The sequence below is a fragment of the Carettochelys insculpta genome, chromosome 2 (genome assembly GCF_033958435.1).
Source record: "Carettochelys insculpta isolate YL-2023 chromosome 2, ASM3395843v1, whole genome shotgun sequence".
NCBI lineage: Eukaryota > Metazoa > Chordata > Testudines > Carettochelyidae > Carettochelys > Carettochelys insculpta.
The window spans coordinates 219,773,728-219,791,777 of record NC_134138.1 but is presented as its reverse complement, the minus strand read 5'-3'; the positions used below and the strand labels follow the sequence as shown (position 1 = coordinate 219,791,777).

Genomic DNA, 18,050 nt, shown 5'->3' with positions numbered 1-18,050 from the left:
CGCACGTTGGCTCAGGTGGACTAGGGTTTCCTCTGCCTTTCCTACAGTTAGTATAAGAGGGGAGCCTATTCTGGTGAGGAGAAAAGGCAGTTAGGTTTTATGTCACTGCTTGTTCGGTAAGTATGGGGGCAGATGCCCAGTGCAGTTACTCCATAGGGAAGTCATCCAGTGACCAGGCAAATGGCCTGGCAAAGGACTTAAAATGAGGCGCCGGTTAAAAGCGGGGAAGAGGCTGGGTTGTGGGTTTGCCTTCCTGCCATGCCAATCATAAGAGTGCTTTCTTATAACCCTCCTGAGAAGGGTAGCACCAGGATTTGGCTGGGGGACCGGAATGGAAAATGAATGGGACCACGTGGTAGCCTTGTCTAGTTAGTTGAACGAACGTGGAGTTGCCTGCACTGTACACTTCTGTTGGCTAGGTAGTCTCGGACAGCTAATAAAAATAACAACAACAACATGGTGGCCTGATTAAAATCCATATCTTGCATCTCCTGTCCTCCTTTCATTTGTAGTCTGACAAACATGTTTTCTCTTCCTAAAAAAGTTGAAGTGTCCATTTCTAAATATATTATCAAACAGTTCCCAAATTCATCTGTGATACATAACACTTCTTTCTCTCATGTTAAATTGAGACCACAGAAACTAAATTTAATTTGGCGCAGACTGCAAAGAATGCCATACAAGGGTCGGCATTATTTCTCTGAATCAAATATGTCTCAATTTCATGTTAACATCCTGTATGGTGTAATGAGAAAAAAAAATTGGTGTAGTACATGAAAATATTTGTTTAGATTCCACTAATTCTTTCTGCTCTTGACACTGATGAAATTAAAACAAATGTTTAGTTATTTATTTGGATTGGACAATTTTGTTTCCACGTGGGTTATAAGCCTGTGAGTCTACATGGAGAAAACTTGTGTCCGCATGAAGTCACTTGCAGAACCTAAACTTTCTTACATTCTGGTTATTCAGTGTTCACTTAAGTTTTGTGGTTTGGTCAAAATGAGTCAAACCAGGCAATAATGTCTCAAATATCATAGTTTCCATTGTTTTATATCAGGCATATAATTATGTTTTTCACTGATTTAGGACATATTTGTCATTATGTTGGAATTTCAAAAGCTGGAAAAGCTGGAGTTTGGTGGAGCCAAGGGGAAAACTTTGAGTGAACAAATCTACAGGATGAATGAAGAATTTAAAGAAAGTTGTAAAGTTTTTAAGGAGAAAACATATGATCCTTCAGATTACAGTAATATGGTAATGTTGCATTTTTTATATTGGGAATTTTATTTTTTTCTTAATAGTTGAGAAAACGTTTAATAGTTATGAAGGTGGAAAAAAATTGCCATTTGTAAGAGCCAGGCAAAATACAGCCATTATATAAATTTTCAGCACAACTTCACTAAGGCACGCAGGACCTGATCTCCATCATGTCTTACTATCCTGTACAGTACTTGTCTTCTCAAGAGCAGTTTTCTGAGTGTATTCACCTAGCTGAATTCTTTAGACGCTTTATGAGTTGCACATGTGTCCAGAAAGCATCTATCAGGATCTTTTGAGAATGTGAACATTCAGAGATCGTCTTCAGAGGTAATGTACTAATTTTCTTAGGCTATGGTTACACTAGCAAGTTTTGCAGGCAAAACTCTGGTTTTGTCAACAAAACTCATGGAGTGTGTGCACACAAACTGCATTTTGTCAACAGTATATGATCAAAGCACAGCGTTTTTGCCAGCAGCTTTCTGCCTCAAAGCTTTCAGGCATAACACTGCTGTTGACAGATTCTGTTGACAAAAAAAACTCTGTGACCTCTCTGAGGGGGCCTTCTCTTGACAGACAGGGCATCCACAACAATGGGCAGCTCTGTCTGCTGTGCTTCCCAATGCCTGTTTTGTCAAGAGAGCAGTGAGGAGCAAATATGTTGTGCTCCAAGTCCTAAATAAGGGTGGAGGAGAGAGGTGGGTGAAGTGTTGAACTGGGGGGGAAAAAAGGAGGGCTGCGTCTCAGTGATGACCTGCACCACTGGGATTGATTTTTGCTATTACGAAACTGGCATAGTTATAGTGGTGGCTTACACCACACTACTAACAGAAGGAATAGGATTATACCCAAAAGCAAGAGAAACACCCCCTGAGGTTTTTCTAACTCCCAGTTAAAACAGCCCACGGGTTGAGGAATTCATTGGCTGTTACTTATCCTGATTTCTAAGAGCTGTTATCTATCCCCAGGAAGTGAGAGTTTCGAGTTTCAGGGGATAGGACTTAAGGGTTAATAGGAGAATGTGACGTACAGATACAAACCAACCAACCAACCAAACTGTCCCATAGAACACGAGGTTCAGTGGACTACTCTTCCCAGCTGAGGCAGCCTGCTTTCAGAATTTCCCAGTCATTGGGTCAAAGCCCTTTTAGGGGTTCTGGTGCATCTTTGCCTCAGCGTTACAAGTGACCCTTACAGCCACATGAAACTAAAGACATACACACAGTAATACCCATAGCTGTGGCAGGGTACTAAAAGGAAAACCAGAGAGAAAAATGCAAATGCTAACTTTTACTTACGCAGCTGAGCAGGTACAGGAGCAAAACAACAAAACACTGCATCTGGCTATCTAAGCTATACTGTTACAAATTTCTTTGTGGTACCATTAGGTATTCATGCACTACTCTGTTTAACTTGCGAGCAGGCGGGAGGAGCGGCGAAGGGTGATCAGTCCTTGTTGCAGACAGCACCTGGTCTCTCCAGGATTCGGGAGTTCCTCTCCCTCCTTATGTTTTTGCCCCCCTTTATGGCCCTGCCGTTTGCTGGCTCCACCCGAGGCCTGACACATCACATCCTGGTTGCTTCTGCTTCTCTGCCTGCAGCCCCTCTCAGCCCTGCTCCCCATTTTACACAACCGTACATCTCATGCTTATTTTTAAATTTTAAGGTATGCAGCTGGCCCTCTGGGCTGCTAGGTCAGAGGCCATGGATCTTTCCTGTATAGGTTTTTCCTGTTTGTCACTTTTAGATGTGGGGGAAGGCTGCGGATACTGCAGTCTGCAAGCAATTCAGTAAATTCCGTTGCTGCCTGATTTAGACTTGCCCAGTTCACTTGGTTCCTCAGTTCTTGGTGTGGGGTTAGTGGTTTAGCCTGTTTGTGCTGAGGCATATTTTCCTATAACAATTTAAAAGGGTCTCTGGACCCTGCCTCCACCCCACGTACCTCACCATGGTGCTCAAGTACCCATGCAATTCACCCTAACATGCTTGAGCGTGGCCGTTCACTTAAAGGTCACCAGGTAATTTTGCACAAGCAGCTGGGCAGTCCGGCTGCTCTGTCGACAGAGCTGAGCGCTCTCCCAGTTGGCTTTTTTGTGTGGCTGTGCTCTGTCAACGGAAGTTTTGTCAGGAAAACTCTTCCAACAGTGACTTCTGTTGACAGAGTGCTGTAGTATAACTGTAGCCATAGCCTCTTAGCAACTAATTAACCAGCCTATTAAAATAGTTAAACTATCTAAATACACAATTTTAACTGGTAAGTGCCAAGACATTAACAGTTTTGACGTGTTTTGGGCATGAGTAGGGTAGTGGGTCTTATACAGCATGTGTAATATGTAATATCTTACAATACGTGTTTACCATGTTGTAATATGATATTCACTACTACACTTTAATAATCTTTATATAACATATTGAAGGTAGTATGCAGTAGGAGCATCTTTTGTTTATTTTAAGGTTTTAGTATTGACTCATTATTTACAATTAAACCTGAAAACCAAAATTCTATTTTTAAAGGACTCTATCCCCTTTTTCAACAATGCTTTCAAATTTATATGTAATCAAGTTGTCTAGTGGGATCTGAAAGAGTTGCAGGACTGGGTTAAAATACATTGCTATGGGTATCAACATTTTGATTTTATGTCCTCAAAGGCATATATTTTCAGCTGCAATGTGCCAAAGCTTGATATCCCATAATTTCAAATATTATTAGTTTTGGTATGTTTACGCTCAGAGTTTTAAGTGAGCCAGAATAGACATGGCATACCTGATAAGAATGTCATATCCAGATGAATAGACTAAAATTCTTCATTTCAAGTATTTTCACTGTAAAAGAAATATAAGATGACTAAATATGAACTTGGCTTAGTCGCTATAATTAATTGGCTTTTATGACTTCTGTAAAAAAAGATTTGTTAGAAGTAGTGAATTTCTGTAGTTAATTTACCCACTTACATCATATACCTGACCTTCAGGAAGCTTTATTTCTGGTCTGTGGTTCAGATCTACAAAGAGACTGAGGTGCTGCAATGCTGAGCGTAGTAGCACCTTTTATGCAACTAAGGCAAGGTCTACAATACTGGGAAAAATAGATTTAAGATACACAACTCCAGCTACGTGAATTGCATAGCTGGAGTGGACATATCCAAAATCGATTTCTCCTGCCATCCCCACAACAGGAGAAATTCTTTTTAACTTCCCTTACTCCTCATGAGAGCGAGGTGTACCAGAGTTGATGATAGAGCCCTAACGGTTTAATTTAGCATGGCCTTCCTAGGTGCCCTGAATTGAACCCTGGAAGATTGACCATCCCTGCATTGATCTGCCAGAGGTGTACCCTGAAACAATGAGTGGAACAACAATGCAAGCTACAAAACTTGAATCAGCCCCTTAGACTCCCTATGTAAGGAACGGGCTGAGAGAGAGGAAAATAAGAGTGCATTTCACAAAAGCCAGCACTCTAGGTGGCTTCATATTTGAACCAGCCCACAGGAGAAGATGAGGCCCTAACCCCTGGCTCTGTCACACTGATAGGTGCCTAATTCCAGACTGCAGGCAAGTGCCTATCTTTTCTAGCAATCCACAGCCAGCAGCTTCTTTCCTGAAGTTGGGTGGGTTAAAGGCAATGTTCCCTCTGATTTTTTTCCATCCATGTGCAGCATAAATTTATGTACACTACGAGTAGAAACAGTAACCTAGCTGCTGGATGTCACTTGAATTTTTTCTCAGCAGCTGCACAAGCACCCAGTTTACTGGGAAGAATGGTTAGAGGCCTAAGTCATTCACTTCCCACAAAATGAGCACATGAGGGGGAGGTTGAGGTGACTTTGCTTCCCATGACTATTAGCCCAATGAATAAAGCACTTGGGGGATTTGGGAGACACAGGTACAATTCCCACATCTCTGCCTGAGGTGGAGAAATGATTTGAACAGGGAGCCTTTCCTACCTCTCAAGAGAATGCACTACCCACTGAAGTATAGGATAGTCTGATGCAGGGCTCCCTCTGTCTTTCCTGTGGAAGTTATTCCACTGTGTAACCAGCCATTGGGCTAGAGAAGGAGAGAGGCTGACTCTATAGTCCTGTACTTAAAGCAGCAATCTGGGAGGTGGGAGAACCTGTGTCCAGTTCCCTTGCTCTGACGACACCTTTATTTCTCCATAGTAGAATGTGTTCGATAAGAGAGACTGAGGTTGTTCCACACAAGAGTTTTCTGTGATTAGAGCACTCTTCTGAGTCATGTGGGAGAGCCCCATTCAAAGCCTTTTCCCACACTCAGGTAGACAGGGAAGTTTGAACCTGGGTCTCTCACATCCCACCTCAGTGCTCTAACCACTGGGTTAACAGTTGTAAAGGTGGTGTATGACATCACCTCTTGAGATTTTTAATGAGACCCAATCCAGAGCATGCCTGTGCGTGAGCTAAGCGCTTTTCTGCCTGTCTTTCCTCTGGTTCTCATATTGCAGTGGGGTCAGGGGGCAATGCGTGGGGGGCAGCACAAAGGGTCACATTCTCTCCTAAACACAGTGGGAGGCACGAGAAAGGGGCCAGCAGCTGCCAGATCAGAGCTATCCCATCCTATGGATGGGTTGCTCAGCTTTTCTGAGCCCTGCACCTTAGTGGGACTTGTAAGGCCCAGGGGACTAGCAGGGTTACCAGGCCTATCACGGGCAGCAGGGTTTGCCCTCTGCCCTGCATATACCGGTGGCAACAGGAAGTGGAACAACCCAGCCCCGGCCCACTCTGACCCCTTGGTTCCCAGCCATGTTGTTCCATTTCCTGCATGTGCGGGGCAGTTCCACCCCTTTCCTTTACATCCTCCCACAGAGTGATGCAGCCTGGGGGATTACTGTGCACCTGGCACTGGCAACACAGGCGCTCGCCAGCAGTAGGAAATGAAGCAACACTGGGAGCCATGGGAGTGGAGTGGGCTGAGGTTGACTCCACTGGACTAGGGGTGGTGCAGGGAGGAGTCACTTGTGGGTGGGGGGGGATGGTCCTAAGGCCAATGCTCCCCTTCTGTCCCTCCCCAGCAGTCACCACTGACTGGAGTGTAAGTGGGAGATTAGACATCCAGATACCTAGAGCAAGGCAGCAATGTACGTACCCAAAGGCAGAAACATAGGTGTCCAGGGAATTTTCTCCATAAAACTTAGGTACTGGTGAGTGAGAGTTTAGGCACCTACAGGGTTAAATGGCCACTGAATGGGAATGGCATGGATCTCAGTGCTGCCTATGTACCTTAGCACAGGGGTGAGTACATTTTTACATCAGGCCCCACTTTTCACCCTTGCAATTAGCAGCCCCCACATCCTGCAATCTATCTATTGTAATCCAAACTTATGGAAATTTCAGGTATGTTCACATGTGGAAGAAAAATCCTTTCTGCAAGTAAAAGAAAATAAGTATGTAGGATCTAAAAATTTTATTAATGGGTATGAAAATGCAAATACACAGACATAAAAACAGTAACGTATTTCAACATTTATAATGAGCTGGATGAGCCTGAGACCCAGCAGCTGACTGTTCCATGCCCCCCCACAGCCCCTCCCCCCATATGAAATGCCATGCGCCCGCACTTTGCACACCCTGCCTTAGGGGATCAGAGCTTTTGCCGTTGTGATAGATTCTGATTGTATGGTTCCACTCTGACCAAATGGCATTATGAGTTTCTATATTTCTCTCCCCTTGAAGCTGGGAAATCAAGCAGGAAATCCTGGCCAATTGAAGTTTTACCAGTGACTTCAATAGGGTCAGATTCTCACCACACATGTCCTCAGTTTTCACTTTAGGTTTGCTTTGTGCTACCCCTGTAAACTCTACTTGCACTCTGAAAGTCAAAATAAGCATTTTTTTTTTCTTGTCTTCACCAGTAATAAAAATTCTGCAGGCTCAAATTCTAGAAGCTGTCTACACCTGTGTTACTTCTGTCTTCAGGTTATGGCCATCATGACATCTGTTGCAACCCACTGCTGTCATTATGTTTGTACAGGTGCAAATGACTGGAATTTAGACTTTCTTTATCTTTGTGGGTGCTGCAGGGCTTCTAGCAGTAGAGTTCAGTTGTTAGTAACTGTTTCTGTTACTAAAGTAATCATTTAGAGCATTGAATGCATGCAGGGAACACATCTTTTTACAGACAGAACAGAACCAAATATTATGGCTATGTAAATGAATTGCAGGTATGTGTATATGTATTAATAGAGGGTGAAAGAATATGAGGTATTATGTAGTACAGTGAATTTTTGCTGATATCTGAAATATTTTAGATTTTGCAAGAATCATGCATGTGCAATCTGAACATAGGTTTACTTGTTCTAGGTTTTTTTTACTATATTAACATTCATAAAGTGAAACTCTGAACCTGCTGAAATCAATGTGTTTTGCCATTGATTTCAGCAAGCTCCAAATTTCATCTGTAATGTTACATATTACAAAAAATGTTTGATATGAATAATGAGAACACTCTTACTATACTTAATTCTGAGCAGGCTTAAATTCTGACCATAGATTAGGACCAGATTCTAGCCCTATTAAGACTTTGCACTGTATGAAAGCCCTAAAGCCATTCTGTGGTGGATAGGAGGGGGAGCTGGTTTTATGATTCTTAAGATACCTTTCTGTAGCCCTAAGGGAGGATTGAGAGAGTATGGACATGGCTGGAGCACTGCTATGTTCTGAAAATCTTTTGTATCCCAAGCATGGTATAGAGCCACATGGATCCAGACTCTGGGTTGTGTGCAGTTTGCACTATCTAACCTTCAGCTTGTATTCCCCTACACATTTAAGAATATTTAGTGAATGCTTCCTCTGTAAGAAGAAATGTGTTTAAATATTGAAGCTTTTTAATAAAGGTTCTAAGCCATTAGTTGAAATACCACTTCTGACACTTCTCACAAAATGGAGATTGCAAGTTGTTATAAGTTAATCAGTTTTTAAGACATTGATTCTTTATTTAGTGTTTATGCAAAGGCAGCATTCACTGTTAACATCAGAACACTCATTTTGTATTTAAAGTCTGTTTACTTTTTAGCTTAGTGCTAACTCTAGTGTATTCAAAAAGTATTAACCTTCTTTTTTAGGGTGAGCATTCTTACTTTTGTATGCAGCCTTAGTACCGACTGAAGAGACAATAAAATAAAACCAAGCAGCAATTAGCTGTAATGCATTTTTTGTGTTCACTAAAACATTACCTTTATTCAGGTCTTCAGGAAATGTTTGCCTTTGGGTTTTGTAATGCTAAGAAGCAGCTTTAATAAACAGTGTCTGTGAGGGCAAAGCTAACGTGTTTGCAGAAGCGTCAATGTTCATATCATTTATTCAGTGCACAATACATGAGCCATGTCAAGTTATTTCCTCACAAATACATGCATCTGAACACACATGGTATATTCTGTGCAGATAGTTAATATATAAATTATTGGAAATTAGGAAACTTCCTCCAATGATTAATTTTCATTGATGTGACTCACGATTCTGTTCTCAGTCAAAACCAAGGAAAATCTTTCTTCTTAGAGCACAAATCTAGGCAACTTAATCTGATATAAGACTGCGCCACATCTCATTGGTATGTTTGAATTTCTCTAAATGATGAGATGTGGGATAATCAACAGTCCTCTTCTCCTATCAGTTTTTGTGTCATACGATTGTATGTTCAGACTACTTTCTTTGTAGTATTTTTGCAAATGATAAAAAGCTTTTTAAAAGATGCATCTGATTTTATTTAGCTGCCCCTCTTGTGCATTGTCCCTTACCTTTTTCTGTCCCTTTTGCTTCACTTACAGGAGCTATCAAAGACGCATTGCTGGACTTAACTATGCTGTCCAATGTCAGGGCTCTTCAGCGAGGGGGGCTGCTACTGCAGCCTCCTGGTGAGAGGGAGTGGAGGACGGGGGTTCTATAACCTCCTTGCAGCCTGCAGGGGTTCCTGGCGGCAGAGGCTGCTATGCGAGGGAACAGGGCAGCTGCCCCATGGAAGAGCTTTCATATGGCAGGACCTGCCTTCCTGAGGGGCAGGATGCTGGGGAACAAAGTATCAGCCCCTTGGCAGCAGGAGCTGTCTCCCCTAGGTGTGGGACACCAGGAAATGAGGCAGGCATCCCATGGCCAAGCTCTCTGGCAGTGAGGGCTGCCACCATGGAGTGCCCGGGGTGGGGCAGCTCTCCCATGGAAGATCTGCCCTGCAGCAGGAGCTGCTGCCCCAAGGCGCAGGGAACTGGGGAACAGGGCACCTTCCTGGTGGAGGAGCTCTCTGGAAGTAGGGGCTGCAGCCCTGAGACGCTAAGTGCTGGGGAGCAGGAGCCTTTCAAAATATGGGATAATTAGCCCATTTTCTGAAAGTCGGGACGCCTATGAGACAGCTTAAATAAGGGACTGTCTCAGTAAAAATGGGACAGATGGTCCCCTTTTTCTGACCATACTTACAGCTGCATAGTGACTTGACAGAGAAGATCTTGCTAAAAAGATATTGGAGCTCCCATCTTGCACTTTCTGTTCAATTATCACATGAGCGGACATGGAGGCTCTTGTTCCTGTCCTGTGGTACCTTACAGAAGGTGCCCAACTCTGCGCATGCTTAGGTACTATGATGATTGTGCAATTTCGTTGAGCCACATCCTTTTGAGCCTGACGAGCTGTTCATAATTTCTACTTTTTTAAGAATGATGCTAATGGTAGTGTTATTTGCCTTGTTGTTTGTTTTCTTAAATTCGTGAATGTGAAATCAGTCTGCATAAGCGATAGACAAAGGCAAGCACTGGGGCTGTCTGAGATGCTATAAACAAGAGTCTACCACTGGACTTGGGGATGTTTGCGTGCAGTTATCTGATTTTGATAGATGTCAGGTTCTGCTTTGGTCAAGGCAGGGGTCTTCCAGACTGGGAAACTGGTATCACAGGGAAGGCCTGACCCTGTATTAGTGAAGCTGATGGGAACTTTACCATTGACTTCAGTAGGAGCATGCCCATAGTGAATAGGGTTACCATCCGTCCTGTCTTTGACTGGACAGCCCCATATTTCGGGCTCCAGAAAGACACCTCAACTTATTTTAACAAAGGGGCAAATAGCCCTGTATTTGGCCCCCTGCTGGCATGCAGGTTCAGCTGCTGGCAGGAGAGCTCATGGAGAGTACATACTCGCATTCCCTCTGGCCAGACTAGACGGAGCCAGCAGGGGGCCCTGAAGAGGGACTGGTATGTTGGGGTGCGGGGGGTAGCTGCCTTCTCCTTCCCGGCTCCCTGAGGCTTGGGATGGCCAGCAGGAGCACCCGAGCAGCTGCCACCTCCTTTCCAGCTCCCTAAGGCTCGGGGAAACCGGGAGGAGCCCGGGCTCCACTGCCGCTTCCTTCGTGACTCCTGAAGGCATGGGGAGCTAGGAGCCCACCCCCATAGCTGCTGCCTAGTTCTCAGCTCCCCGTGCCTGAGGGGAAGAGCACTGGTGCCCCTGCTGCCTCCTTTCTGGTGCCCCAAGGCAACCGCAGCTGGGGAGCCCCTCCCCACATATCTCCCTGTCCCATATTTGGGCTAGGGAGATATGGTCACCCTCATAATGACTTTATATTGCTGTAATAAAAGCAAGAGGAAATGTAAGGGAGAGGGATAGCTCAGTAGGTTGAGCATTGGCCTGCTAAACTCAGGATTGTGAGCTCAATCCCTGAGGGGGTCATTTAGGAATTGGGGCAAATGGATGTTAGGGATGGTGCTCAGTTCTCACAAGAGGGCAGGGGACTGGACTAGAAGACCTCCTGGGGTCCCTTCCAGGTCTAGGAGATGCATATCTCCAATTGTACATCTCTGCTGGGACCATGAGGTACATAGTGGAAAGGGAACCCTGTGCACAAACCCCTGTCCTTTAGCTATCTGTATTTGCAGCTGAATTACTTTAACCAGAGGGGGACTCCAAATCTTCAAAGTCTTCTGCATCAACAGACTCAAGATATTAACCTAAACTTGAGCAATAACTAGCCATTATTTTCTTAGATATTAAGGGAGTACTTCGATTTCAAAAGCTCCCCTGTAGAAAACAAGTTATGCTGTTTAATATATTGTAGCTGCTGATTCTCTAGTTATCTAAATGAAACATAAAGTATCTTTGACTCTGACTCATTGCTTACTTACCCTAACTTTCACATCAGCTCCATATCTGCCCATAAATCCCACTTTGTGATAACAAGTAGAGAGATAAGACAGGCTTGTTAAAACCTGTTGGGAACCTGTTTAACTGAAGGGCTAATGGCATAGGAATGAAAGTAAGGAGTATTTTTAGTTGGCTCAAATTCAAGATACACAGACATTTCTCTCCTTACTGCCCCTGCCCAACAAAGTATTTTAGGACTGCTCAGTTTTCTCTTCTAATTTTTGTGCCACCATATCATGTATGTATTTGACTACCAATAATATCACTTGTCAGTACAAATAATAGGACTATTAACTTTAAATCCAATTTGATTTATCTTGGGGTTTCTTCAGAAGAATTTAAAAGGATTCTGTCAAAGTGTCTGAGAGAGAAAATTTTGCTATTTATTTCTTTGCCTTTAAAAAGTGCTGAACCAATACTCCCTTGTGTCTGTGCATCAGTTTAAATGTTACTTACAAAATTTATAACCGAGAAAGCCAGTCCAAGCAACCTACTCCCATATAGTAACAGAGAGATAGCTGTGTTAGTCTATATTCTATCAAAACAAAAAGGCAGTTCAGTAGCACTTTAAAGACTAAGAAAATAATTTATTAGATGACAAGTATCAGAGAGGCAGCTGCATTAGTCTGTATCTTTGAGAACAACAGCAAGTCCTGTGGCACCTTTATAGACTAACAGGTATTTTGAAGCAGAAGCTTTCGTGGGCAAAGTGAGCTTCCGTGGGAAAGACCCGATTCTTCAGACCATGGTCATAGAATCATAGAAGGCTAGGACTAGAAGGGACCTTGAGAGGTCATCGAGTCCAGCCCCCTGCCCTCATGGCAGGACCAAGTACTGTGTAGATCATCCCTGATAGACATTTATCTAAACTGTTCTTAAATATCTCCAGAGATGGAGATTCCAAAATCTCCCTAGGCAATTTATTCTGGTGTTTGACCACCCTGACAGTTTGGAACTTTTTCCTAATATCCAACCTAAACCTCCCTTGCTGCAGTTTAAGCCCATTGCTTCTTGTTCTATCCTCAGACGCCAAGAAGAAGAAGTTTTCTCCCTCCTCCTTATGACACCCTTTTAGATACCTGAAAACCGCTATCATGTGCCCCCTTAATCTTCTTTTTTCCAGACTAAACAAGCCCAATTCTTTCAGCCTTTCTTCATAGGTCATGTTCTCTAAACCTTTGATCATTCTTGTTGCTCTTTTCTGGACCCTGTCCAGTTTCTCCACATCTTTCCTGAAATGTGGCACCCAGAACTGAACACAATACTCCAACTGAGGGCTAACCAGTGCAGAGTAGAGTGGAAGAATGACTTTTCCTGTCTTGTTCACAACACACCTGTTAATACAATAGCCATACCAGAGCAGACTCAATATTTAAGGCACAGAGAACCAAAAAATGTTATCAAGGTTGACAAATCAGAAAAATAGTAATCAAGGTGGGCAAATCAGAAGAGCAGAGGGGCGGTTTGTGGGAGGAGAGTCATGAGTCAGATAAAGCAAAGTATGTAAAAGAGTCCTTATAATGGGGTACTCCCATATAGTTAGATAATCGGACAAATCACTCATTCCCTCTCTCACACAGCAAATGACCTGGAATGGGTTTTGCAGTATGCTCTGACATTAACAAATTAAGATTACTTGAACCAAAGTCCGGAGGAGGAGTAAGATGGTTAATTCAAAATTTTGGAGTAATGCTAGCAAAATGTCCTGCCAGTAACTCCCTCTCACCAGAGGGCTCTACCTTGAATGATTCTACTGACCACAAGGGTAGAAGTATACCAGGGAGAGAGAGGCTCTCTTTTCAATAAGTATGTCCCTGTCCATTGAATAAACTTTTTTCCACATGCACTAATTGTCTTTGCTTGTGACTTTGAGCACACCCTCTGACAGAAAGAGACAATATTCATTTAATGGTGACCATTTTGTTTTGAGCAAAAAAATATATCATTGTAAAATGGAGACTAGAAAGGTTTTTCAGAAAACCTTTTACAAATGTGTTATCAACATGGTTATCTCCCGTTTGGCAAAAATGTGACTAAAATGAAAAGTCATGGGAACTGTTTGGTTGACCTATAAATCTCCAGATCCAAATTTAGGATCCTTTGAGGATTTTACTGGTTTTATATGGAGCTATATACAGCAGATGCCACAAGGTACACTTCTGTAATTTTGTTTTCAGTGAGCAATATCTAGTTTATCTGGGCAACAGGAATCATGCTTATGGAACACATTCACAATAACATACATAACACAAAATAGAATTAATAACTTGAAACTTCTGTTTTTGTCCTAAAAGAAAAGAGAACCTTGTTGATAGCTCTTAATAAGCCTACCACACATAAGGTCAGAAGACCCCACATGGTGGCAGTCCTTAAAGAAGTTACTGCCCCAACTGGAGACTTAAGTGTTAATCGGTATTCACTCTGGCCCTGATCATCAAAGGTATTTAGGCCCCTAACTTCCACTGAAACAAATGGATCTGGCACTAGTGATTTATCTCTGGGCTAGACGTGTTCTTTGGAAGCATTTTCAGGTGCTCATTCCATAGGAGATAGGCATATGGCATTCAATATCTCCAAGTATAAATCCATTAATATCAAATATATATTGACTGTGTCTACACTTACCAAAAACTTTGAAATGGCCATGGTAATGGCCAGATCAAATAATACTAATGAGGTGCTGACATGTTTATTCAGTACCTCATTGGCATGACGCTGGCCACAACACTTCAAAATTGCTGCGTTTCGCTCCTGCATGCCTCGTCTACATGGGGGTCCTTTTTGAAGGGACCCCACCAACATCAAAATCCCCTTATTCCTATGACCTCCTAAATGAATATTCTCTCTTTCCATCAGTGCTCATAGAAATAAGGGGATTTTGATGTTGTTGGGGTCTTTTTGAAAAGGACCCCAGTGCAGACAAGATGCGTGGGAGAGAACTGCAACAATTTCCAAGTGCTGCGGCTGGTGGCATGGTAATGAGGTGCTGAATATGCATTTCAGCACCTCATTAGTGTTCTTTGATCTGGCCATTAGTATAGCCATTTTGAAATTTTTGGTAAGTGTAGACGTAGCCATTGTAATTTATTTTGCCTCTTTTCTCTTCCTCTCTCTTCCCAGGTTCTGATTGCCGTCATTTTTGTCACTGAGTTTTTTTACGTGCTTTAGTGTTGTTTACTGATATTTCCTTCCCTTCTTTTTGCAAAACTGTTCTGAGTCTGATCTGTGAACATGATCCAGGTGGCTAAAAACAAATATATTGTAATTTCTTTTACACAGTTCCATTTAAGGGGTGAGAAAACATTAAGATGACATTTCTTTTCAAGGATTTCAAGAAACCAAATCACAGATAATTTCTGTTCTGTTTTGGAATCTTCATTGATGATTTTCTGGAAATAGTTATGAATGATAGATTATGGAAATTTCAGTAAATTTCTTGTAATGCAAATTAAAATTAGGATTTAAAAATATATTTTACAGGAATTTGAAGATGACTATGTAGAATTTAAAACCAAAATCCTGGATTTTGAGAAACGTCTTGGGTCACTCCTTTGTGTTGGATTTCTTGACTGTTCGGGTTTAGAATCAGCATTTAAGGTCAGTTTTGAATGAATATAACCATGAATTTGTTCTTTGGTTAACAGTTCCCAGAGTTCTGAATTATCGGGTTGAATATTTCTAATCTTCAATCCAGACAAAATGTTGAGTCATTTGAGTGTCTCACTAATGCTCACAAAAATCAGATATAAAGTATTATAATAGTGCATTAAAGAGTGCAAATAATCTTTGGGAGGATATGCTAGGATGTCTCTAATCAAGCTGAAAGTTGGAAACTAAGGATGGTCAGCTCTTGTTGAAGTCAATGGAAGTTCATGACTATTTTCAGTGACTACATCTACACTAGCCCCAAACTTCAAAATGGCCACGCAAATGGCCATTTCGAAGTTTACTAATGAAGCGCTGAAATGCATATTCAGTGCTTCATTAGCATGCGGGCGGCTGCGGCTCTTCGAAATTGACGCGCCTCGCCGCTGCGCAGCTCGTCCCGACTGGGCTCCTTTTTGAAAGGACCCTGCCTACTTTGAAGTCCCCTTATTCCCATAAGAGCCCCCCCTTAAGGGGACTTCAAAGTAGGCAGGGTCCTTTCGAAAAGGAGCCCTGTCGGGACGAGCCGCGCAGCGGCGAGGCGTGTCAATTTCAAAGAGCCGCGGCCGCCCGCGTGCTAATGAAGCGCTGAATATGCATTTCAGCGCTTCATTAGTAAACTTCGAAATGGCCATTTGCGTGGCCATTTCAAAGTTTGGGGCTAGTGTAGACACGGCCAGTGAGTGCAAGGTCAGCCCTAACATTTTTAATGCTGCAGCCATTCTAAGTAAAGTTATGAATTCAAGTCCCTTCCAGACTTTGATCCACAGTCATTGGAAAGTGGGGGCTCTTTTCAGTGGGCTCTGGATCAGGCTCTGGTCCCTTTATCCAGAAAAGTGAGTGTGTTGTCTTTAAGTGTACAAGTATTTCCATGGGGCTCAATCCTGCAAGGTACTGAGCCTCCTGAGCTGAGGCAGGAATGATGGGTTGTGGGAGAGTGCATGCAGAGTCACATGCCTCCCCAAATTTATACCTGACATATCCAGCATAGGGGGGCTTACAGGGCAGTGCCATTGCAGTCCAAGGGGCTCAGTGGGATGAGCTGAGACCTCCATGGAGATCCCTGGGAGTCATCTCTGCAGGGCCATTTGAGTGGGGGCAGGAGGGAGGGCAGCACTGTTGTTGCAAGCTGGGCTGCGGGGGGGAACCCGTAGCTGCATCCCTACCTTCCCTGGAAAGCCATATGTGATGGACTTCAGTGGCCATGGAGCCTTGACAGAGATGGCTCAGCAGGGGAGTTCACCCCCCATACCAGATGAGCAGTGATGTATATGGCTGCTGCCTTGGGGATGGAGAAGCCCTGTACTCCCTGGGGCAGGGCCTGAGCTTAGTGGGACAATGGAAGGGTAAAAGGGGCTCTTGTCCCTTGCACAAGCGAGGAGCCTGTGACTTTGGGGCAGGAATTGGCTGGAAATCACTTATTCCTGCGGCATTCTAGCACTTGTCTGAGAAGCAGAGAGGCTCCCCTTATGAGGGCTGCATGGAGCTCTGGGCAGCTTTGGCACATGCAGGGCTTGGCTTCTCCTGGACCATGCCCTGTGGGAAGTGTCTTGGGTTTTCCTGAGCAGCCAGCCCAACCAGAGGCACTGAGGGAGGAAGGAATCTGCTGGTCAGGCTGAAGATGTTCTGAGTGCTCCTGGCAGTGGCTGGTTCTCTGAATAGTAGTGGGCGCAGGAGGTGTTCTGCTAGGGGAGTTATGGAGTTGTTGGGGGGCTGAAGGGACCAAGCAGAGATACTATATATTATATTATCAAATTATGGAATCTGATGTTCTTTAATTTTTATAGCTTTTAGCCATCTTTGGCTATTTTCTAGAGAAACCTGTTATTAAGGAGATTTTTAGCCCAAATTACAGCATCTTACTGCAGATGTTTGATGAAGAACTGGATAATTGCAAATACTTGTATGATGAGCACATTCGGCAGGTATGTAGCAAAGCAAAATAAAAGCAATGTTTTCCTGGTTTTTGTTATGTGTACCTGTGATGGAGTTGGGGGAGTGCATGTGAGACTCAGGCTGGATGTGTGTGTCACAGGCAGAGCAGCTCTCAGTAGCTAAGGATGACCCCTGGGGCTAGCAGGTAACACCTCTGACCTGAACAAAGAGCAGGGAGGAGCCAAACTGGGTTTGAATCGGAGGAGGCAGTTAGAAGCTTGGGGAGAGAGGGAGTTGGAAGGCAGCCAGCCTGGCTAGGGGAGAAGCTACACCCCAGAGGGGCACCCCTCAGGCTTCTCTCCCCAAGATGGATTGGAATGACTGTCTGATTGCTGCATTGACTCTTCTGTAAGACACTGGGCCTCTGTCACCTAATAAACTTGCTGTTCTACCTGCTGAGTGAGACTCACTCCTGCCTGCAGACAGGATGCAGTGCTTGGGGACCCCTGAACCCCATCACAGTACCTAATGAACTTCTAATTCATAATTGCTCGTATACTCATTTCTGTTATATTAATGCTTGCAGCTAGAAGAGGGGAATGAAGTAATACACAAAAATATGCCATTTACTTCAGGAAACCTTAAATGGTCCAAAACACTCCAAGAACGAATACAGAAATTTTGGTCAAATTTTGCATATCTGTCTCACCTGTAAGTGTTCACACCCTCTGTTTTGTATGACTGTAGCATTAACAGCCAATTATTGGTGAAAACATGTAATTTGTCTTCATAAGGGTTGTCTGTTTCCCTCCCAGGAATCCACCAAATATGAGTTGCTTAGATGGTATGATTTTTCAAGAATTGTAGGTATTACATTAATATAAAGAGATCCCATGCCTTTAGCAATAAATTTCATGTTATGCTTTCACTGTAATATCAAGAGTTGAGACATTCTGTTGTCAAACTGATATTGACAAGAAATCAAAATATAACTATTGTAAATAAAAATCTGTATTTGTAGATTAAATTTTCATGGCTGAACATTACCATTTCATTATTCTTATTTATTCTGCCTTGCTTACAGCTCTGGGAAGGAGCCTGGTGGAAACAGGGAGCTTGGGGTCCTGTAACTTCTGGAGC

The 18,050-nt window shown here is 43.2% G+C and overlaps 1 protein-coding gene across 1 annotated transcript in view; it reads left to right on the top strand.

Annotated features, from left to right (window-relative positions):
* Positions 1-18,050, top strand: part of DNAH11 (dynein axonemal heavy chain 11) — a 327,231-nt gene that overhangs the window by 39,330 nt on the left and 269,851 nt on the right. Inside the window, exons 8-11 of the mRNA XM_074984643.1 lie at positions 1,090-1,257; positions 14,871-14,987; positions 16,823-16,960; positions 17,497-17,621. Of these exons, the coding sequence (XP_074840744.1) occupies positions 1,090-1,257; positions 14,871-14,987; positions 16,823-16,960; positions 17,497-17,621 (548 nt within the window). The remainder of the gene's footprint in view (positions 1-1,089; positions 1,258-14,870; positions 14,988-16,822; positions 16,961-17,496; positions 17,622-18,050) is intronic.